The 23,792-nt window shown below is 47.4% G+C and overlaps 2 protein-coding genes and 1 long non-coding RNA gene across 6 annotated transcripts in view; 2 read left to right on the forward strand and 1 right to left on the reverse strand.

Moving 5' to 3' along the window:
* LOC122393104 (vacuolar protein sorting-associated protein 18 homolog) overlaps window positions 1–9,090 on the reverse strand; it is a 28,738-nt gene extending 19,648 nt beyond the window's left edge. Inside the window, exon 1 of one of the 3 annotated variants that reach the window (XM_043388740.1) lies at window positions 8,931–9,090. The gene's annotated coding sequence lies outside the window, so the exon portion shown is untranslated. Of the gene's footprint in view, window positions 1–8,834; window positions 8,900–8,930 lie in introns of those variants that run through there. The other 2 variants (XM_043388741.1, XM_043388742.1) reach the window with 2 other exon arrangements.
* Window positions 9,091–9,714: 624 nt separating this feature from the next.
* Window positions 9,715–12,605, forward strand: LOC122393097. Its single transcript, XR_006258626.1, has 3 exons — window positions 9,715–9,981; window positions 10,327–10,699; window positions 10,923–12,605. It is a non-coding gene; the product is annotated as an uncharacterized LOC122393097 (long non-coding RNA).
* Window positions 12,606–14,622: 2,017 nt separating this feature from the next.
* Window positions 14,623–23,792, forward strand: part of LOC122393092 (ecdysone receptor-like) — a 116,515-nt gene continuing 107,345 nt past the window's right edge. The window contains exon 1 of one of the 2 annotated variants that reach the window (XM_043388726.1): window positions 14,623–14,879. In XM_043388726.1, coding sequence (XP_043244661.1) covers window positions 14,867–14,879 — 13 coding nt within the window. In that variant the 5' untranslated portion in view covers window positions 14,623–14,866. The remainder of the gene's footprint in view (window positions 14,880–23,792) is intronic. The other variant, XM_043388724.1, reaches the window with a different exon arrangement.

The raw sequence follows: 23,792 nt of genomic DNA on the forward strand, positions 1-23,792 counted from the left end.
TATCGTAGCGTAACCAGACATTGTAGCGTGCCACGCAGGCATTGAGTTCTCCTGTCCGCTCGGGACATTGCGGGTAGTCGTACTCGTGGGAGTCCAGAAGTCATCAAAAACCACCGCGGAGCCCTGACACGCTCATAACGACCGAGATGCTACTTGTTCAGGAAAGGAAATAGATGAAACGCTCACCCTTACCGAATGTGAACTAAACTAAGACAGACGTGGAGTCATTAAACGCCACTATGGGTCTCAATATGATCAACCTTTTGAATGGCGTCGGGCCATAAAAGAACCGTGTCACGTCATCTGTGGTCGAATTAGACATGGCGTAGGATATCTAGCCTCATTTGGGTACTGCCAAGTGCCAAATAGACGTAGCTCCCTCCAACACCAATGTAAGAACACCAAAGGCTGTCATGCTGAACCTTAGAAGGTGCAAGGATTAGGCCCTTAGAGGATGACAAAGTACTAAGCAGGATGCAGGTCAGAATAGGGACATGATTGAACTAGGAGAAAAAAGAACCTTGCCCACCTTGCCCTTGAACTTGCCCTAGAACCTTGCCCATCCCAAGATTCTTCAAGAAAGCTCACCCCAGGGCCCAGGCCCCAAGACACCCTTGACTGCAGGCTTATCAGTCAGTGTGGATTTTCTGCAACATTCTGCATATCAGAGGCAGTGGTGTGAATATTTTACAATGGTGTGGAATAGTGTGGGCTCAGCCATGCCAATGTGCTGAACTAAGGCTCTGGCATCTGACCAGTGACCAGACTGCACGCTGCAATCCATAAGCACTAACCCGCATTCGGAGTCTCTCGGATGACAAAGATTCTACATTGTCCGGCCAATCCCGTTCCATAACCGCAGCCAAGCCCCCACTGACCTTGAACGGGATTGGCCGGACGACGTAGAATCTTTATCGTCCTAGAGACTCCGAACGCGGGGTAAATGTCAGTTACTATTGATCAGAGGGTCCAACAAATACTTTTATTTGCCACTTCCAGTGCTGCACCAGCAGCCAGTCATTCACCCAGACTTCAAAGCATGGCAATGACTTCAGTTCAACATCTTGTTGGTGTGGAGGCATTCAACTTGGCACTGAAAGGGGTAATTTGTGAATGGAGACCAGAGAGTCATGTGACATTGATTTGGTGTGGCGCAGTGAGGCCCCAAGGCCTCACTGTTCTTCACCATGGTATGGTGAAGAACTGCTGTGGTGATGCTTCAGTGTCCGATAAATAATGCCCAGTACAGTATAAGAGTTACTGTGGGCCTGTGGGGACAGGTAGAGAAAAATTGACTTTTAAGTGAAGCTCACACAGCAAAAGGTAGTAGGTACATGTGTCAAAACAAGGTGAAAAATATGGGTCTTGTTTAGTGTTGGCTTGTTTCATGGACTCTCAGTCTAGTTGGTGTTGGCTGGTGAGAACTTATCACCCTAACTGGTCTGGTGTGTTACCTACTGTCAGATGAGATTTGAGCACATAACAAAGGGTTCAAGAGTCCAGCTTTGATGATGTCTTGTATGTATGTAATATGTACCTATGTATGTATGTATTATCATCATGGACAATCCACACAGAGCATCAGCTCTTTTCTGTCTCATGCTCTCCTAACTGGCACAGCTCATCCTCCACAGCATTGCTGCCACCCTTTGCACTATCAATGTTATGGAATAGCTCTAGCGCATGCACAATATGAGTGCAAACAGACTTCAAAGTATCCAGCCTGATGGCCTACTGTAGGCTAGTGACAAGGATTTTTCCTTGCCAAGTTGCCGCTGGGCCAGTCTGCTGGGCCTAATTGATTTTCTTGCCGTAATTTGTGGTCATGACTTTTCACCGAAAATAAAAAGACATAGGTATAGGTATAGGTATAGGTATATAGATAATGGACTTGGGGTAGCAGTATGCTATTTGTTGTCCATGTCATTGTTGGCAAGGAAACATGTCAGGGTACTCATTGAGGTTGGAGGTCACAGGTCACAGTACTTGGCTTTGAGCTGGAGGTGCTTATCTAGCTTAGCTTTAAATGTAGCAGTGGTGTCAGCAGACACAACATCATCTGGTAGCTTGTTCCAGTCATTAGCCACCCTCTGTGAGAAGAACCTTTGTCTGGCTTGATGGACTGACTGCTCCTTGTGTAATTTCATATGGTGACCTCTTGTGTTTGTCGTCCTCAGTTTGAAAAACTTCTCTCTCCTCACATTGAGCTTCCCTGACATGATTTTATACGTCGCAATCAAGTCGCCTCTTTTAATCCTGTCTTTAATAGATACGGTCTTCAGGACTTTTAGTCTTTCTTGGTATGGCCTGTGCTTTAACCCCCTCACCAATCTTGTAGCTCTGCGCTGGATGTTTGTATTTGTATTTGTATTTTACATCATCGGCACTCTTCCACTCAAGGTGGCTATTCCGAGCCCTCGTCAAAACAGTAAGCGCGTTAAAAAGACACATAAACAGTTAAACCTGCAAAAGTATAAAAGCACGGCTGCACGCTAAAACTAAAAGCACAGCTAAAATGTTTGTATGGTCGCCTATCCATCTAGCTGACTAGGTGACTTTTAATACCTTTCTTAAAGCGCGGACCAGACATGACCTGAAGCTCTGTTCCTATAACATGTTCGTTGTACAGTTTACACGCTCGCTGCTTAAAAGTTCTTTGGCCAAGGCTGGTTCGAACACGCGGTACATGTAAATGACCGGACTGCCTAGTCTGGCGCTCGGAAACATCTCTATTGTACGATATGTCCTGTCGCAGTACCTCAGGCTCATCCCTGCTAATCACCCCGTGTAGCAGACATACGTCGTTCATGTCAATCAACGCACTGACGGGGAGCCACTCCAAATTCCTAATCACGTCGGACACATGATCATACTTCCGTCTGCCAGATATCACTCTGGCAGCAAAGTTTTGCACTTTCTGCAGTCGCTTTAAGCTCGTTTTGCTGGCACAGCCGAATACCTTACCTTACCTTACCTTACCTTACGGTTTCGGGATTTTTAGGCATAATGGCCTGTGGTACCCGATCTTATCGAGCTCCTGGGATTGTGGCTTTACGAGATCAGTCAGGATCAGGTATGGAGTATATGATGTGGGACCAGTGTGCGTCCAGTCTTGCCTTGAAGCAGTTCAGCGAGGGTGCACCAACCACCTCGGAGGGGAGTCCATTCCAGTCGTTCACGACTCGGGCGGCAAAGGCCGACCGCCTCACCCTCGAGGCTGCTGGAAACTTCTGGATTTTAAACTGATGTCCCCGAGTAACTCCTCCAGCCAGAACGAAGAATGACCTGGGGTCGGCATCGACCCCTCCGTGGAATAGCTGGTATGTGAAGATCATATCACCTCTCAGTCGTCTATAATGCAGTGATGGCATCTTCAGTTCTTTGAGTCGCTCCGTGTAGGGTTCGTGGCGGATGCTCTCTACCAGCCGGGTTGCCCTGCGCTGAACTCTTTCGACCTGTCGCTGATCCGCTCTGTTAAATGGACCCCATACAAGGTTCCCATATTCTAAGTGTGGGCGAACCAGGGTTTTGAAAAGAATGGGCAGCGTGACTTCGTTGATGAGGGAAAACGACTTCTTGATTACAGCGAGGAGCTGCGTAGCCTTCGCCACTGCTGACGCTGCGTGTTCGCGAAACTTAAGAGCTTCGTCCACGTGGACACCAAGGTCTTTCTCAAGTCTTGCACTGGCTAGTGGAAAATCGCCCAGAGTGTATGAGAATCCGCGATTTGTGCTTCCTATGTGCAGTACGGTACACTTGTTCTTGTTAAAAGGCACCATCCACAAATCTGACCACTTTAAGAGAGCATTCAGATCATTTTGCATGAGAGTCGTGTTGTTTTCGGAATGGGCGCAGGAGTACAATTTCGTGTCATCAGCGAACAACTTCACTTTGCAGTGAATTTCGTCTGGCAGGTCGTTCACATAGATCAAGAAGAGTAAGGGTCCGAGCACAGATCCCTGGGGTACGCCGCTAGCGACCTCCGTCCAGTTCGAGGGGCGCCCGTCAATGACCACTTGTTGTTTCCTTCCGGTTAGAAAAGCCTCAATCCATGCCAGGAGCTTACCTGATACCCCATAGCTGCGGAGCTTGCTCAAAAGTCTCTGGTGGGGTACAGAATCGAATGCTTTCTGGAAGTCGAGATAGACAACATCTATTGGGTTCGCCTGTTCGATATCCTTGCTCCAGTCATCCAGAACTTAGAGCAGTTGAGTGTTGCACGACCTTCCAGGTCGAAAGCCGTGCTGATGGGTGGTCATGAGCTCATTTTCAGTGAAGAATTTCAGCAATTCGTCTCGAATTAGAGATTCCAGCACTTTACACGGTATAGCTGTGAGGCTCACTGGGCGGTAATTGCATGGTTCCACCTTGCTTCCCTTTTTGTAGATGGGAACCACACGTGCCAGTTTCCAATCGTCAGGAACGCAACCAGTGTCCAGTGACTTACGGAAGAGGTAGGCAAGGGGCACAGAGAGGGAGCTATGAGCCTCTTTCAGTACCCTCGGGTGCAGGTCATCCGGTCCCGGTGAGCTCAACACTTTAAGGCCTCGGAGCTTCTCTTCCACTGCCCGCGTTGTTATGGTGATGTCATCGAGACCGAGCGACTGGACGCGATCGTCCAGAGTTGGCACATCGTTTGCATCTTCAGTGGTAAAAACTGAAGCAAAGAACTGGTTGAGGATACCAGCCTTAAGTTTGGCATCGCTAACCAATTGACCATTTGAATCTTTGAGATCCCCGACCTTGGGCTTGGTCTTGAGTCTACTGTTTGTATACTTCCAGAAGGCCTTGGGGTTGGTCTTCAAGTCAGTAACCAGCTGTGCCTCAAAACTGGTGCGGAGTCGTCTTGTTAGTTGCCTAAGTTTGTTCCTGCAGGCACGGTATCTTGCTATGTCAAGTGGGTCATTGGAGGTGGCAGCTTTCATCCATAGCATGGTCTTCTGCTTCCGTAGCTGAAGGGCAGCACTTGTCATATAGATGTTTTTGCGTGCCTTAAAACCCTTAGATAGCGGAATACAGGTGGAGACTATCCTGTCCAATGTTGATTTCAGGTAAGCATAGCCTTCCTCCACCGAACCATCTTGCAGGGGTGACCAGTCCTCCTCGACTAGTGTTCGGTTTAAACGGGTGAAATCACCTCGGTTGAAGTTGAGTTTGGGCTGATAATTTGAACACTTGACTGTATAGCAGGCTAGGCGAAAGTTGAGGACCGCATGGTCACTCTTGCCCAGGCCTGCTAAATACTCAAGGTCACTGAGCATACCTTCCTCTGAAGTCAGGACCAAATCGAGCGTACTGGCTCTTTCAGCGCCACGAAACCTCGTAGGCCTGGTGATATGTTGAAAAAGGAAGGAGTCCTGCACTGCTGCCAAAAATTTGTGCCCATGATTTGTGTCAGGAGCAAGACAGAAGTTCTTTTCCCAGTCGATTTGCGGTAGATTGAAGTCTCCTGCTATGAGTAGGTGGCTATATTTGGATGAGTGAATGATATGAAAAAGTTCCACTATCTCATCTATACTGGCATTCGGGTTGACACTTGGACTTCTGTACATGCATCCAATCAGGAGGACGTCAGTCCCTCTGAGTTTGACTTCCAGCCACAAATGCTCAACTAAATGTGGTTCAACCTTTTCAACCTGCACAGCAGATACATTGTCTGTAACATAGATGGCCACCCCTCTGACACCTCTTCTTCCAAGATCATGATCTCTCAAATCAAAGTTGGTGAATAGAGAGTAGCCTGGGATGGCAAGGAGGGCAGGTGCAATTGGCATACTCTGTGCTTTGGGTATGACCTCTGTGATTAAGATGATGTCTGGTTCTTTCTCGGATATCAGCAGACAAAGTTCGTCCCTTTTGTTTAGAAATTGGTCAGCATTTGTATACATGCACCTAAGAGTCTTGTCCTTGCCTTCTGGATTTCCTGGCCGTGTGTCTTGTGGAATTCTTGCACCTTGCGAATGGCTCTCTACAGAAGGCCTAGACAAGGGTTCTAAAGCGACAGTGGCTGAGGTAGATAGTCAGTCCTCAGTCTGTTGCCCACCAGCAGGTGGATGGACTGGTCCTGCCAGCGCTGACACTTCCGATGACACATTCCTGGATAGCGAGTCAGACCGAGACAAGTTCTGGGATCGTGATCGAGCCCCAGAGGAAGCCTGCCCAGCCTGAATGCTACTAGACGCTTCAGTAGGAGGCTGTGTGCTGGTCTGATTGGCACGCACAATTTTTCCTTTTCGGATGGTGAGATTTACCTCGCCCGCGTTCTTCCTGGCTACAAGTTCCTCGCGCAGCTTCTTGGAAGCCTCTCTTTCAGCAGGTGTGAGGTCAGGGGTTATGTAAATATTACCCCACTTTTCAGAGCCCCGGAGTTGTGGGGCTGAACGTAGAATGTCCCACTTGGCCCCTGGAGTCTCGAGGGTCACTATTAACAGCCTGTTGCGACCAGATACAGCTTTCCCCACACGAAATGACTTGGAGACAGCTACATTCACTCTGAATGCCTCCTTTGTTATGTTCTGGAACTGCTTGATGTCATGTTCAGATCTTTCACTTACAGATCCACCGGCCATCTCGGGGAGGTTGTGGATCACCAGATTGTTTTTCCTTCTGTCCTTGTCCAGAAAGTCGTCAAAGACTTTAGCCACACCCTTCATGTCCGAGGATACAGACCTTGTGAAAGTGCTTTCAGATGGTATTTTTGCAGACACCTTCTCATACATTTCAGAGCAAGTGCCTTTCACAATCTCAGCGTAACTGGCTTTTTGGTCATGAAGCTCTTTGAAGGACCTTTCAATCACTTTGGTCTGGGTTCCTACTGCTGCTTCCTGCTCCTTAAGTGACTGGGCCACAAGCTTGACATGTTCCTTCATGGACTTGTCTAGCTTGTCAAATTTGGCTTCAAGGGTACCCAAACGCTTGATGTCATCGCTTTTTCTGGGTTCGATGAGCTTTTCGCCTAAGAACCTCTCATGCTCCCGCAACATGTCCATCATGAGACTCATTTGGGACGATACAGCAGACTCCAGGCCTTTGATCTTACTCTCGAGGGGATCCGAGTGAGAGTGCCGAGACTTGCTGCTTTTTAGATCCTTTTTGCAGGCTGCGCAGAGCCAGGCAAGAGATTTGAAGCGATCAAGAGCCCTGATAGCCAGTTTCTGGACACCCTGACACCCCGCATGAAACCACGCATGGCAGCAGTCGCAGAGTATTCCAGCCTCACCCTCTTTAACAGGATTGCCACAAATTTTCTTTCCAGGGCCGCCATTGCAGATTGAATTAGTCTCCTCACTACCTGTGTCACTGGAAGAGCGAGAGAGATAACTGGAACTGGCTGACCCTTTTCCAAATGGGGTGTACACACTTTCTGATAACTTACCAACTTGAGGTGTAATGTCGGTTTTGCCGGGGTTTTGATCCATACCTGTAGATGCTCCAGATGATATTTCCTCAGTCAGTTCAAAAATACCACCTTCATTTCTCTTCTTCGCCACGCCGGACCGCACCGCGCCGGGGATATCGGACTGCGGCGTTTCCGCGGGATTCATTGACTGGCGTTCCTTGTTTTGCTCAGCTGTTTGTTTCTTCCGTTGAAGAACTGGGGAGTGTTCTAAAGGCATTCTGCCTTTCTCCTTCTCCACAAAAGATAAGGATTTGAATTCAGGGGTTTTGATTATCACGTAAGGATTAAATTGGTAATTGAGGATACAAAAACGGATCGAATACCTGACTACAATAGCGCACATGTGACATGACTAAGACGTCCAGTGTAGTCGGAAGTACACTTGGAGGAAGCACATGCCTGGCGTGCATCAGGCTGACAAGAACGCCTAAACATTTGGTGACGATATAATCAATGTGTGGTTCAAAGGTCAGTCGGCTATCAAAGATTACACCTAGATTTTTAACAGTTGACACCGGTTGCAGAGTCTCTCCCAGGAACTGCACTCGGACCGGATCCCTCTCGGCAGCCTGTAGCGCTGATCGGCCTCCGGCGACCATCATCTCGGTTTTTGCAGCGTTTATCTTCATGCCGTTCTGGAGAAAGTAGGTGGCCAGAGTGTCCGTTTTCGAGGAGACTGATATCTTGAACAGCTTGGGGACCCACAGCTTGTATGCAGTAGTCCAGGTGTGGTCTCACATATGTGTTGAAGAGGCTGGTGAAGTTTGTTGCTGTGATTTGGTCAAAGGACCTCTTTATCATTCGGAGAGCTACCATTGCTTTGCTCGCAGCTCTTTGACAGTGACTAGTAGGTCGAAGGTCGTTTGTTATAGTCACCCACACGTCTCGCTCCTTATCTGTGACTTCTAGTTTGACATACCATTGCTTGCAACCTATTCATGCAAGTAACTTTTTCCTTGTCTCTCAGTATGCAAAAATCAGAGGGTAAGGTAAGGTAAGGTTTGGTTATCTTCTGACCATTCTGCTCTTTGTGTATATTCGCCATCCCACCAAGTGTTTCTCATTTACTAGGTGTTTTTTTTTAATGTTTGGAACATGTTTGGACAAGGAAATGTCCCAGTCCACGGCGGTGTTTCCAAAAAATGCAGACGAAAAAATGACCGGACAAAAAAAATAACAACCAAACACAGACAAAAAATATCGACCAAAAAATGTAAAGACAAAAGAATGAGCCAACAAAAAATGCATAGACCAAACCAAAAAATGTACCCATAGACAAAAAAAGCAAGACATACCAAAATTTATGCTTGAGAAGTGAACTGAACTTGTTGTAAATATTTACAGAATATTGTCTGGATGCAAAATACGAGGAACAATTTCCATCAGAAAGTTCAAGATCAAAATCAGCCACTTTTGAAATTGACTAGGTACTTACAAAACAATCGGAGAAACCATCCTAAGAATGAGCACACTTATCAGTCCAACCTACCCTAAGTTGAATACCCAACAAACCAATAAAAAATGCACCTACCTATAGTTCGTTTTTTTTCAAAAGGACGCTGGCTCAAAGTGCATTATCGAAGCTCTCACGTGAGTTTTGGCAGCTTCAGCGTCTGGCTCAGAATTTCTTGCCGAAAAAATGATCGATTTCAAATTGTGCTCGGTAAATACATGGAAATTGTGACTTCAAAAATGAGCATACTACGATGACGTCACTGGTGGCAGCTGCCACCCAATGTTCGTACGAAAGCATTCATTGCCAACGAATTTTGGGAAAACTTCGTTTTTTGCTCTTACCGAGGCCCGAATCGAGTAATCGATTCTTTCCATGATAGCTATGCGTTGCATTGCAATGCAAGTTCCACAGCATGACGTCACCACTGTTCTCATGTCTAGTTCCAAAACGCAGGCATGGAATTTATCGGGAATAATTCACATGTTAAAATAAGGCGACGTTCGAGTTTCTCAGGTTCAGTTTTTGCCCGTTTTGCTAGCTAAAACACGTGCTTGTTGGAAAAACATACTTGGAGCCAGCGTCCTTTTGAAATAAAACGAACTATAGTGCTACCTACTAATCCTCTCGAATAAAAAAAAATCGAAACGCCTCCTTGTTTGCGCCATTTATGCCGCACTTTGACCGTTGTATCTTATATGCCATAGGCTAAAAAAGGTGACGTAATAATACCGATGCAATATGCCACTTGCTAGCGGCTATTACTGTGCAATTTTCTGCACTTTTGGCGAAAGAGCCATCGATAAGAAAAACGTACTGTGACTTATTAGCTGATAACATCAAGCACCTGACTTTAAAATCATTTCGTAATCAAATGCTCGTACAGAGAACTAATTCAATTTTATGACGTCAATTTTTTTGCTACTCTGGTGGTACCTTCGTTTGTTTGTCACTTGTTTACCGCCGCAGTCTACAGTGTAGAGTGTAACCTCGGGGTGCGAGTGACCCATGACCTCGCCCACGTGATCGACTGTAGCCTCGCCAACGGCCAAGGCCCTCGAACACCGCTCTACAGCCTCGCAAAGGGTTCCGTTTTCTCAATTCATGCATTACTGGTGAAGGGTGACTGGTGAGTTCAAGCTTCAAGCGACTAGTAATTGCATTATGTCAATTAGTCTACGTCGTACCGGCCTCGCCCTCGCATGCGTTTTTCGTCCCGTCCCCTAATGACCTTACTGCCTACTAGCCGGCTAGGATGTGGCGAAAACGTTATTCAAGACGCAATGCAGGGTTGCCCAGGTGCCCAAACCATCCTGAAACGTGTGAGGCGCTGTCACGAGCCTTCGTAGTTCGTTTAGTCATTTTGGGTCATTGGCGTCTCAGTCTAGCCATAACAATAAGCCAAGGTGGTAGAATCGCGGTCGAGCTTCACCCATGTTTATCGTGATCACTACTATGGTCTCCTTTCCCGCAGGTTCTCATGGCATCCAATACCAACATCGCATCCAAAGAAGACGCGACGCCAAAAGCAACCGCGGATCCCGACCCGAAACAGAGCCTGGCTCCGGCTCCGGATCCGGCCTCGGACGTGGACCTGGACACGGATCCCGATCTCTCGGTGGGAGCCGCGGAGCTGCGGGAGCTAGAGCGCTCCTGTCGGTGGCAGCTGTCTTCGGCAGGTCACTAGCCAGCCGAGTGGCGGGCGCGGCTCCATAACCGGCTCGGGCTGTTGTTGTATGGCCAGGTGCGGTTTGACGAGGCGGCTGAAGAGTACAGCGCTGCGCTGGAGGCCTGGCCGAGACTAGCGGCGGCCGCGCACAACCGTGCTATCGTCCGCTACAGGATGGGTGAGTGGCGTTCCAAGAGTGGCGTTACAAGACGGGGCTCCTACAAGATTTATCATCAGTGATGATCAGCGTTCCACATACTAATTGTCGATGGTACGGTGACATTCTTCCTCATATGGGTCGATCTTTTGCAACTGTATAATGCCACATGAGTGTCAATTTGTGTCATGCACCCTGCTGAGACAGATAGGAATATTTACACGCCTCTCTTGTGTGCCCACAGGCTATTTCCAGGAGGCAGAACGAGACCTCCTGCTGGCGCAGTCCTTGGAGCCTGAAAATACCGAGATCGCCACTGGGCTTCAGGAGACGCGACGATTACTGAAAGGGATCCCTGCAGAGGGTGCCAGCTGACAGGGTTGGGTCCACTGTAGTGTACAGTCCCCAGGTCAATTGGTTCGGTGACTTTCACATTATAGCAGGCCCTTCCTCGGTCAGGCTTGATGGATCCACCGTCACTTTGCGCGGCACTTTTAAGACAGACTGTACAGTTGAGTGTGCACGCGCCAGTTACTGAAAGGGATCCCCGCAGAGAGATGGTGGCAGGGTGGGCGGCTGACGAGTGACGATCACGCTCTACTTTACGGGTGTTCACTGTGAAATGAAAGCGTTAGTTCATACGCGGGACGACCCTTCAGTGATTTTCCCATCTTGTGAGTCATCATATAAGCGGGCTTTCATATTGTCAATTCGATTGTGGCTATACCATACTGTATTATCATCGCGCTTTTTATTTCAAGAACGGACAAAACTAGGGCTATCGTTTTGTAATAGGTATTCGTCAAGTTGCGATAGTAGGGACACGGGCGCGGCAAGTACTCTCGCCGGTCACCTGGAAGCGGTGGCAGTAGGTGGTGTCGCGTGAGGCGTTCATCTGCACGAGCAGACGGAACGACGGGAGGTCGTCGAGCGAATGGTCGAGGCGAAACTGTGGGGAGGTACCGCGCCCGCGTTCCCGCCTAGCTACAGAGCTGACACCGAACTACATTACTCAAGTCCACTAAATGACCTACTGGCTTGCTCAACTGTTCCAGGAACTCGCGCCTACTGAACTTTCGTCACCGAGAAGATTGTTGTATTAACTAGCTATCGGCAGTCCAGTCCAAGACTGGAAACGCTGGCTCTCAACTGGTTCGTAACAATGCCTACCTTACTGTAGCCTACGACTTGTCTTATAACGACGGCTGATGCTATCTTGATTTGCGACTGATTGATAGCATGCTATAAAATATGTCCGACCCGCATCACCTGCCACCGGTAATTTGTTCCGGTATTTTTATCTGATTTCTGTGATTTAGGTAGGTCGCGATACGATTAAATGAACATGCGAGTTGCAAAATGCCTGAATTTCACTGTACTGTGGCCTGTGCCGATGTGCTGTGAGGTGTTAGCACGTTGGATGGTTGAAATGTGAAGATTTGATACACATGCTGGATGGTTTACCTACATGTGCTGCTGTCTTGTACTGCTGCCGACTACCGTATAACCAAGCTCAGCATACACATTTTACATTACGTCATGTGTGTGTATTGCGTGCTCCAAAACGGTACTGGGATGAAGACTGAAGTCTAACACTGCAGACCCTGGCGAGGACGCAGTTTTTTATAGAAAAGGTCGAACGTGTTCGCCAGTTGGGACGAATTGATATCAAGATTCAAGACAAAGACAGGATGAGGACGCGACCATTGTCTCCCTGACACGGCTTTGTGAGGGAGCTGATTGAGTGAGACGGGCGAGCGAGCACGGTTTGTTACAGAGGACCATGGCGTTTTGTGATCGGTGTAGGTACTGCGAAGTGCGCCAAGAGAATCGCTGAGCTGAGTAGAGATGTCGACTATATACTTTATGGAGCACGGTCTTGCCATCTACAGATTCGGCACACGGTACTGTACTTTGAGCCGTATATACGAGTATGTCTGGCTGTCTTGAAAGAAGGGCTAAAGTTTCAACGGATACCTAACTAGCACCTACCTACTGAATTAATTCGCCGTTCACGCGAGACTGGGAGGGTTATACCGGCGCAAAGGGAGTAGGCCTATTAGACCGAAGCCCAGTGTATGCCAATCGAATCAATTCGTGTTTCGTGCGGGTATTGACTGGCTGCCTTTGACGGGCTCGGTCGTGCGGACTTTAACTCAGTTTTCTATCTGCGGCACTCAAGCTAGTGCAGTGCATAATGGAGCACCTGGTCGCACATGCATGTGAAATGCCAGCTTCGTTGAGAGATACGCACGGCACAGCTTATGCCGTGTCGGGAGTTGGACGACTTTTCGCACTTAGCAGGTAAATGGGTGACCGATCTAAGCAGTCCTGTTAGGCCCCCACGTGAACTTGAAGTTCAACGTTCGAATTGAAGTGGCGAAAGAGTTTGACCTTGTCATTTAGGTACCTAGCCACCACGCCCGCAATACGTGGGCGGTGGGATTAAGATGAGCCGCTCTCGTATCTGGGAGCACGTAATATCATCGTCGATTATACCATACCAAAATGGGGTGTATGACACCTGCCCACTTTCACATCGGGTTCGACCCATACGGCATTCGCAATTATGAACCGGTCATCGTTGCTGCCTTACGGTCAGGTCACACTACCCTCGAGCCCAGAGAGGGCTCGACAGTCGACCCAGTTTTCATCGGCGTCGACACTCGACAGTGTCCAGTCTAGCGTATAATAGCGAACCCAGTCCCATGCCCTTTCTCTTTCCTTTCTTGGACAGTCGGGCGCGCTACGCAGTGGAGCCATTGAACTTCGGGTCGCTTCTGGAGGGTACCTAATCGATGCACCGAGAGTCTCACCGGCAGCCGACCGTGAGCGGTGCTGCCGCCTAGCGGGGGATCCGTGAACTACGCCGGTGCATGGGCAGCCTCGAAGGCTCATGTTCGATGGTATGGGGGGGGGGGGGAGGGGGCGGGATAGTGGGTGTAGCGGGCCGGCGCCGGCCGCGCAGTAGCCCCTGTAGCTCATGACTGAGGTTCATGGCTGTTCATACGTACGGTGCAGCAAGAGGAGAGGGGAGATTGGTATCTTGTCCACGTCGGGCTGACTGTGGTATCATCGGCTGATGTTGCAAAACGTAGCAGCTGGCCACGGCCGAGGGGAGCGATGCCCCCTCCCTGCAACCACTGGTGCCCCTGGTAGATGCGCAGTCTACCGTGATGGCACATCCTGTGGGACAATAATGCCGTTGTGATGTTTTAATTTCGTCATCCTGACTCAATAGTCGTTTTGTCATCCATTGGATAATACAGGACAAACTATATCCGGAAGTTGGCATTGACCTTCAGTGGGTCATCGAATAATAATGTAGTAGTGTTTATGTCAATTCAGGTCAGCTGGAACTGGGAATGTCAGGTCATAAGAGGTCATTAAATGTCATTATGAAGGATTGGCTTTCGACGAATACACTGATAACTCAAGAGCTGATAGAACTATTTCATAGTTCAAGGGCAGTGACCTGGTGACCTGACCTTGACCTGGCGACATGAACATGACCCGGTATGTAAAACAGACGAAAAAAGGACAACAGCTTCGCTCAAATTTCACATGTTTTCAATACACTTTGCCCTTTGGAAGGGTGACGACTGACGATATGTCCTTGAACTCCTTAGTTGACCCTTCCCTGCCAGGTGCTACGTTTTCCGCGTTGATTTGATTGCCAATTGGCATCCCCCCATCGTCAGAATGGACCGAATAAATAACCTTACTATGAATAAACGTTAAAAATAAGGGTACCAAATATAATGTCCCACCCTACAAACAATTCTGTTGTGTCTTCATTGCTGAACTATACCGTCACTTCATGCTCATCTAAACCAATCAAACTCGCTAAACCAGTCGAAAACATCCGACCCGACCGAGATTCGATCCCGCCCCGTCCGGTCGGTTCCCGATTCGGCGGCGCAGGCGCCCGGTAGTGACGTCACGCTTGCTCAAGGTCACCGCCGGGCGGCCGGCCGCCGCGCTGCCACTTGGCCATTGCAACGTGCAGAGCCGGCCGGCGGCCAGTGTTCACGAGCGCCAGTGGGGGAGAGGTGCTGCTCGAGTCTGTGATCCCACTGCGCGAAAATCGAGTGAACTGCTTGTGAGTGAGGGTGGACGGAGTGTAAAATTGTGAAAGTGTCGTCTCGGATTGCAGGTCGTCGCGGACGGACGCGGCGACTGACAACCATGAGTCCTGCAAGTGAGTGAACTGCGCCGTTGGCCCGGTCATGGGCTGGTGCTGGGGGACGGCCACGTCGTTGGCTACTGCCAGGGCCGCCCGCCCGGAGTGTAAAGCGTAGGACGTCGACTAGTGGGGGGGGGGGGGGGGGCATGGGCGGCTGCTCAACGACAATGACGGCCTGCAGCGAATGCTATCCTTTGGTAAAATTCCATGGAGACATTGGACATAAATATCGCTGGCCGGTTGCCAAGTTTGGGAACGATCCGATGCTTTTGGCAGTGAGGGGTTTCGCTGGGCCCATTCCCCCAGTTTCGTCGGTTCGTCAATGTCCTCGGCTGCCACTGTGATGTGCATTATTTATTCGACCGAGGTTCAAATCGCGGCGAGTCAAATGGGGGCTGGGGCCGCTACGGGCTCCGTTGCTAGGCAACCGGTACCGTCGCAGTAGGTTCATGAGTCGGCGTGGTCTATTCCGAGCCTTTACCGTGGACGCGTAGCCTGAATTGCACTTCGAACATGAAGTTCTCTGCGTAATGGAAATTTTGAAATGAAATGCTATTTTCTCGGGGTTCAGGGTTCTATTCGCTGAATTTACAATGCCTTTGAGTGAATGACTAATTTGTTAGAGTGCTGGTCACGTGCTGCGAGCATGCATTGCACGTGCCTTCATCCAACTTCCAGGGGTACAATTACGCTGAGGCACTGCTTTTTCAATTGCCTAACGCGTATTTCAGAGAGTGGCATTTTTGAATTTCTGACCAACCATACTTGAGACGGCATTTCGGGAACCTGCATTGTCCCACAGTCCAAGGTTTCTCTTTGTCGTGCCATGCTATTGCAACAGTAGGCATAAATAATTTGTTTAATTGACAATAGGTATCTCAGAGTCGTTTTCCGCGGTATGTCAAGAGATAAGCGGTGTTGCAATAGTTGACTGATAAGCGGGCGAGATGTCAGATGATAGTATCCTACGTCTTGCCGTCGATGTTAGACATGTTCCTGACCTACTACCACAGGCATGCTGTCGTCTCACGGGAACCGCATCAGGGCTAATTATTGCATCAGGTAGCAGACAGACGCAGGTGCATATCAGTCAATGCTTCAACGTTATCCGCAGGCCTGCAGTGCAGTGTGCTAAAGGCTTAGCAGCTTAGTGGTCGAAACGCCGCCTTTAGCAAAGCAACCTGTCTCGTTTTGAGACCTGGGCGGCACACTCAATTGCCCTTCTTTATTATATTTATGCCTTAGAAACAGGTCGCGATGAGAAGACAAAGACGGGAAGTGAGAGATAGCTGATCCCAGTTCAATGCGATTTCCAGGTTACATACTATATAGTTTGTAAATTGTAATCCTTGTTTGTTTTCGTTCTCGTTCTACAACTCGTTCTACTCGTTCTCGTCCTACATATAAATTGTCTCGTATAAACTCGTTCTACATATAAAATGCATGGTAATTGATGTGGAGACGTTTAGTAGGTACACTAATCTACATTGCGATAGTAATTCTAAAGGACCTGGCTTAGGGATGTCTTACTCCTAATTCAATGCATGTTGTCCGAACTAATTAAATCGTTTACCCATTGCATCGTATTTCATGAGTTTTGACAAAAGTCAGTGGAAAAGACCATGCCATTTTGAAGTACAGACCCGCCATGACATTGCAAGGTCATGGTCTGGTATAGACATGGTACGGACAGTAGTTACCATTGCCCTAGCCAGCGGTTACTTCTCGTTTGTTACCAAGTGCAACAGCCATTTTACGTGCTCCTCATGAGAGCTGCAAGTCTATTACTCTGCCGGGAGGCTCCTGATGTGCCAGGGATAATGGCGAGCCCGCGGCCCTGGCGTGGCGGGGAGATAAAATAGTCTGGCTGCTCCGTCTGCTACATAGATAAGACCCAGGAAGGATATAAGTTGAATAAAGTTCCACCGGGCTCCCAAAGGGAGAAAATGAAAAGATACTAGACTAGTTTTGATCGCATGCACTACATATGCCAAGGCCGTATCCACGTGCATGATTTTGTCACTGGTTTAACGTCTTTTTATGCTTTTACTTTTAACGTTTTTCTTTGCAACCTGCTTCATTTATTTGCAAAACAATTCGCTCTCTGCAATGTTAGTGAGTAACAGCCCTATTGTCAACAGTGACTCTAATCGTCGCAGATCATCACTCTAAACTAGCATCGACTTTTTCGGGCCCGCGCTGAAATCCTCCGTGCATCACTTTCAATATCGCATGCCCTCACCATGAAGCGGCCAACTTTTATCAGTGACTTACGAATGCCAGCCCATGTCCTACTCCAAATGAGTGAACATCTTGAAAAGTCGCAATGATCATTCCATCGCAGCCAAGGCCCGTCGATTTCATGTCCGCAAATGTCTTTGACCTTGAAAGTTACGTAACCGGATAAACAACCGCTTTTCGGGGAAAGTTGAACCTCCGAGTCCCAGATCATGATTCCCTTTTCCTTTTCACTCCCATGCACTGATCAACCTCAAGTGTGATGCTAGTGCTCCTCATTGGAACCAAGAAAAACCCAGGACGGATTTGTTGTTCGTGGATTTTCTCGGGAAAAAAGACTTGTTTACAATAGTATCACGCAGAAAACCGTCATAATTGGTGCACAGTACGTACCGTGCACGCGACTCGCTCAGTCAAAGCTGAATTCGTGCAGACTCTCCAGGGGCGGTGCAGTGTTGATGGCATTCATAACAGAGTTGTTTACATTTGGCATGGCTGGTTTGCGATTGGGCCGCAGCGGAATGCTCTAGTTAGTGAGGCCTCGTGACGATTAGCCTTTACATCTCTGCTGAACAGCTGGAGGGTCTTGGCTGGATGCAGCTGCTCCTCGATTGAAAGAAGCGGATTAACAATGTTAAAGGGACCCTCCCACCTTAACATTAGTTTTGAGTTGAGATAGCCAAGTTTGCGGCCAGGCTCAGAAACCACCATTTATCCTGGTCGCAACCCCCGCAACTTTATGGTGTTCAAGAAATTTCTTCCCTTTACTTGCAGGGTGGGACCAGCGTGGTCCCTATCTCTTAACCATTACGGGAGTCTGATGACGTCATCAGGCTTTCGAACGTCCGTTAAATGTTTGACTAAAACGTTTTGTAGCACGCGGTGGTATATGCTGCATTGCGCGCAACAAATGCCGCACTTTCAAATAAAGTCGCTAGGAACAGCGGAGATCCCAAAAAGTAAACAAAAGTAAAAGTCTAATATCTTGAAAACCGGTGAATATTGTTCGATGAAATTTGGTAGATATTCGTTTTTGCTCTTTCTGAACCGAGCGACATCACTTTTATGCCAATTCATTAACTTTTTTGAAGGTGGGAGGGCCCCTTTAAAGGATGCAAATCACCTGCCGTTGGTTAACCCGCGCCCTGCTGGGGGTCCTGGATTTCCACGCCCTGCTGGGGGGGGGTGTTTGAACACCCCCCCTTGTAACTCGGCTCCTGGGCCATGTAGCGATACGCAGAAGGCAGCGTTCGAAAGAGCGTAAAAAATAATGACGAAATCACTTCGGTCAATTTTTTGGTCAGGTCAAAGGTCAGGTCACCAGAGGTCATTGAAGGGAAAATTTCGCCGATTTCCAGGTCCAATGTCGAAAATTTCCAAGAAGCCAACGCATAACTCGGGAACCAATAGAGCTACAGCGCCGCGGAAAAGCGCATTCGATAGCCCTATTAACGCCCTTTCTGAGTAATTCTTTCAGATTTGACCTAACGTCAACGGTTTTGCCTGCAGGGGGCAAAAACTGCAAAAATAACCGATTTTTTCGAAAACAGTTTTTCTGCAATAACTTTTGACCCAAGCCTTGTACGAGCTTACTTTTACCGGCATCGTGTTCCTCTCGTCATGACGCATCGAATGAACTATAACTTGACCTTGAAAGGTCAACTTGAAAATTTGACCTCAGGTCAAGGTCATGACCTGACCGGAAAGGGTCATGTTGCATATCAGTCGATCCGTATCGTCGAGCTGAACACATCTAAGGCGTTTTCATCGCTCTAGCATGCCTCTATCAAAAGTTATTTGCGAAAAACTGTTAGATACCATTCGTGACCTAAGATGACCTCAGGGCATAAACAAGGGTCACGGACACCATTTTCAAGTTCAGTGTGTCTAAACCACTTGTAATTCGGTGTTTGGGAGTGTTTATAATGTCTTTCATCCAAAAGAGGCGCATTTCAATTTTCTCCCATTGACTTATAATGGGGAGGTCGCAAAATTGACCTGACCTTAGGTCATCGATATCAAAATTCTGAGATATACATTTTGTACATGTTATTGCTCTTAGCAATCGCTGAAAGTTTCAAAGCGATCGGTCACTCGGTGTAGCTATGACAGACATTGAAAGTTTTTATGAGGTGAGGTCACTTCAAGTGACCTGGTGACCTGACCTTGAATGACCTTGGTCTGAAATTTTCACAACATGTGTAGAATTGATGTATAATAAGGTGTACCAAAAACGGCGGCGCTCCGCGCCGCCGTTTTTGAGATATTCGCGAAAAACCACAGGGGGGGTGTTCAAACACCCCCCCCCAGCAGGGCGCGGGTTAACAATCGCATGTGTCTAAGGGTCTGACGTTATAGACGGACATGCTGCTCTGTCGATTAGTCACTGTATAGAAAATATATTGTTTTAGTCTTTAAACCCTAGTCTGAGGGGCCTTACCCTGAAAGAGCCTGTTGGCATGACATGAACCCCAGTCTGCTTCCATGACACCGCGTCCTTGTTTTTAATAAATAGGCTGCTCTCGCCTCTCTCGTCGTTCAAACTCGATATGTTTTACTATAAATTAAAGATGCCTTTGGCGTGCGGCACTCTTCCATCTTCATCGAGATGGCTCTGTTCATATTTAAGTGACTTCTTCAAAGGTCAGACCGTCTGCCTGGGAGGTCAGGTCTGCCAGGTCAAAGGTCAGGCCTATAGCCGACTGGGAGTCAAAACAGCGATACGTTAAGAAATGTACATATCCTAGGTTCTGAATTGATTGCAGTGATGCGAGCCATTGCCAGCGCCCATCATATCACTTCGAAAGACGTTTCTCATCACAGCTCGAAGGTCATTTTGTCACAAATAAATTGGAAGAGTTGAACATCACGTATCGAATTGCAGTGTCACTGTCGCTAGGTCAGGTTTAAAGGGCACGCCAATCAAGGCAACCCTGGTAATTACTTTCGTAGTAGTTGTGTAGCACAGGAGTTACCGTCCGTTTTCCACTTAGATCCATTTATGAGCATTGTACCTACGACTTTTCAAAGTCATTGATTGACTAGCTCTAGACACGGCAGTCTCTATATTTACTTAAATGTGAATATCTTTGAAGTTCTTTATATTTTTAACAACGCATAAAATAATCAGAACGACAATGCATGGCATGTATCTGGGTCCGAGACTCCGAACCCAGTAGCGGCGGACACCTTCAATTAAGGGGGGGGGGGGGGCACTGCCGACTCTTGGTCCCATTCTTTCCATGCAACGCCCATAGGGCTAATGTTAAAATGCCAAAATCAAAGGCGGCACGGTGCCCCGGGGCCCGGTGCCCTCCCCGTTCCGCCGCCTATGTCCGAACCTTCCCCACAGTTGAAATATGAACCGCTGGGCAGTTGAAACCTGAACATAATGTCAGCTCTCTCACTTGGAACATGGCGCAACCAAGGAACGCCTCCCGGCACCTCCACAATTTCAATTACTCCCAAATCCCCATCATTAGGAGTAAGGAATTCACTGCATATTCAATGCCCCTCTCCAGTTGCCATATAAGACATAGCTGCTACGTGGGTGTGGGACAGGCGGGACAGGTATGTTGCAACTTGCAGCGGCAGCTCCGTGCCATACGGTACGATTCGGCCTGTTGCTAGGCGACGAGTGAGGGGCGCCTGCCTCTGTGTAAACTGTGCACTTTGCAGAGCCGCCGCTGCAGGCTGTGGCACCACCGATAGGCATTGCACGGGCACACCAGCACTGCGGGAGCGTCACCATGATGTTACTGACGTATCACTTGGATCACAATTGCTAAGGGAAAATCGCTGTGGATCACATCAGCCAGTGATGAAGGAATTAGAGTTGCAAAGTTTTCCCCAAAGGCTGCTACCGGCACCGCCCCGCCCCACAAAAATTTTCTGGGATACCGGCATGCTACCACGCCCCAAGCAAAAAAAACCGCAAAATTACCGGCATACTAAAAAACCTGCATTCTTTATTCTAGCTTACCCCTGCAAGAGATGCCACATTTTGGCAGTTTCAGTACCCCTCCCACCCAACAGCCATCCATTGTCCAACCACAAATACCAGCAGGCTGATTTTGGCTGAGTTGGCCCCACAAACACCCACAATTTTGAAACTCAATTCCAGTCTATAGCTGTTAAAATATCACCTGTAATTAAAGAAGTATTGCCTACAAAAAAACTATTACATTCATCAAAAAGGTGAGGACAAAAAGGACTTGAATTACTGAAATGTGTTTTTGAAGACTGGACAGTGAGCAGTAATCACATCTACATTTCACAGGTGTTCTACTTTTCCATATTCTCCTAAATTGTTGCAGGCATGAGCCAAATGTTTAAAATCTAGATGGTCAAAACATAGGTAAACAAGTACAGATTCGGCCATCTTCCTAACTGAGGAAGCGAGATCAACATCTACTTTTTCCTATCCACTATGGCTTGCTGGTTCGTGAATAAGATACGAATCATGTAAAAAATGTGTTAATAACTCACTGTTCCTGAGAATAGTCACCAAATAATATGTATAAAAACGATATCTTCCATCCTCTCCAACCTCAAGCGGGAACAAACACAAGGTTATCGATTTCGAAACAGATGCGCCATAACAGAGGCTTTTAACCAGCTGATTAAAACGCTGCAAAAAAATGTTTAACGACTGCAAGCCACTGCCTCGTGAATGATTATATTGATAAAAATTATCCAACACAATATCAAATTATAATGAAATCAACATTGTAGTGTAATTCACTACAAAGACATTCATTTCTCTTCAGTTATTCAACCAAAAGGGTATATGAATAAATATTACGTCATCAGATTACATCCATTCATTAGGGGAGAGAGAATCTTAAAAGTGAATCCTTGGTTGTCTAATTATTTGCGCCACTTTTTGTGTCAATTTTGCCTGCATGATGTGTTTTCTTGTAAAGATAAGACAAAATGCCAGTTCAAATCCATTTTCATTTAATTATGGGACCAAAGTCAGGCTCAGGGCTACCTAAAACCTGCCTTTTCAGATGGATTTTCAGTGTCAAATTCTTTGTAGAGTTTCTCAGACCACATCTCATGATCTCAGGACTCAAGGCCAGTTTCCAAACATTGTGTTTTTTGGTGTTTTGATTTTGCCTTTTCCCCTAGGGAATGTTGTCATGACCATTTATTTATTTTATTGTGCTATACGTATTACCTACCATTAGACTTACTAGTTTATCGTGCTTTTGCAACATGAATGAGTATTCTTCCTTTTATAGACCACACAGTAGATTCTTGACAATTCTAATTATAACCAGCCTGTGAATTGTGTGAAATGCTGAGGTCCATGTGTTACCCCTACACTTAGCAATGGAACTTCTACCACAAAATGTATCTTACAGTGGCTAATATTGCTGTTGCTAAAATTTGAGAGCCTCTTAGTGTCCAAAGTTTGAATCATTTGCTGATATTTTTTTTTTGCACAAAATCAAAAATACCGGCATGCTACCGGCAAGACATGCCAGATACCACGAATAAACCTGCGGTAGTGAAAAATTACCGGCATGCCGGTAGTGCGGTAGGGAAATTTTGCAACTCTAGAAGGAATTATCACTGTGGATCACATCAGCTAATAGTGCTACGGATCACATCAGCTAAATGAACTAGGCTCATATGACTACAGCCCACATCACCATAGCATGTATCTTTGTAGTCATATCGGTGGAGTTAGCATCGCCGTTGCCAGAAACATCGGAGCCTTTTAGGCTCCGATGTTTACGGCCCGCAATAATGCGACTTTTTATCAGCTAATTTCGCACCAAGAAGACTGATCACTGCGACGTAACGGCACAATAGATTGTATAACTACGACTCGACAGCATACAATGCAGCCCTTATCAATGCTCAATGCGACTTCAATCCTCTCTTGGACCACAGGCGATAGGAGTATTGCGCAATGGAGAGTTCGTTGTTCAAATGTTCTCCCGGTCACCTGTTTGACCTTTACAATCCAACTCTCCCCAATCAGTGGCCTGGAGACGCCTCTGCGCGCGACGGTCCCGATTCGACCGACAGAGCCCCCCCCCCCCCCAGCTCCCCTCGTTCCTGTTGAACTGCCGATGGTGACGTCATACTGGCCAGAGAAACGTGATCTCAGACCGAACTGGTTCCAAGTTCACACCAGGACCATTAATATTCGGATGATCATTAGAATCTATTTTCATTTATTTGATTTATTCAATAGTTGGAGAAATAAGAGGCAGACTGGGCCGTCGTATTTTTTCGTTACCCATTATTGTGGATAGGTATTCATAAGGTATCATCACTGGCGGTTTTTAGGTAGGTAATTTAATAAAAAGGCACTATCTTTAGAACCGTTTATAATTTTGGACAACTAGAAGACCTAGTAAAGCAGTTGCTAATGAGAACAAGCCCCAAATTGACGGATTACCTACGGTCCATGTAGTTACACCGTATGCTCAATGTTTTAGTAGATGATTTACGGGCTCAGCCCCGGCGACTCACTAGGGTGCCTGCCCAGACCAATGTCTCCCCCTAATTCCTATCATCCTTCCGGCTCTGCAATGGTCTTGTCAGACCGAAAGGGCCTAACCCAAAAAAAAAACAAAAAAAAACAAGTAGATGATTTGCCTGTATTTAGTATGTGCTTAGTTTTCTAATTTCTGAGATACTCACACCATCTACCCGTTAACAATCCGAGAC

The sequence above is a fragment of the Amphibalanus amphitrite genome, unplaced genomic scaffold (assembly GCF_019059575.1).
Source record: "Amphibalanus amphitrite isolate SeventyFive unplaced genomic scaffold, NRLGWU_Aamphi_draft 000515F_arrow, whole genome shotgun sequence".
Taxonomy (NCBI): Eukaryota; Metazoa; Arthropoda; class Thecostraca; order Balanomorpha; family Balanidae; genus Amphibalanus; species Amphibalanus amphitrite.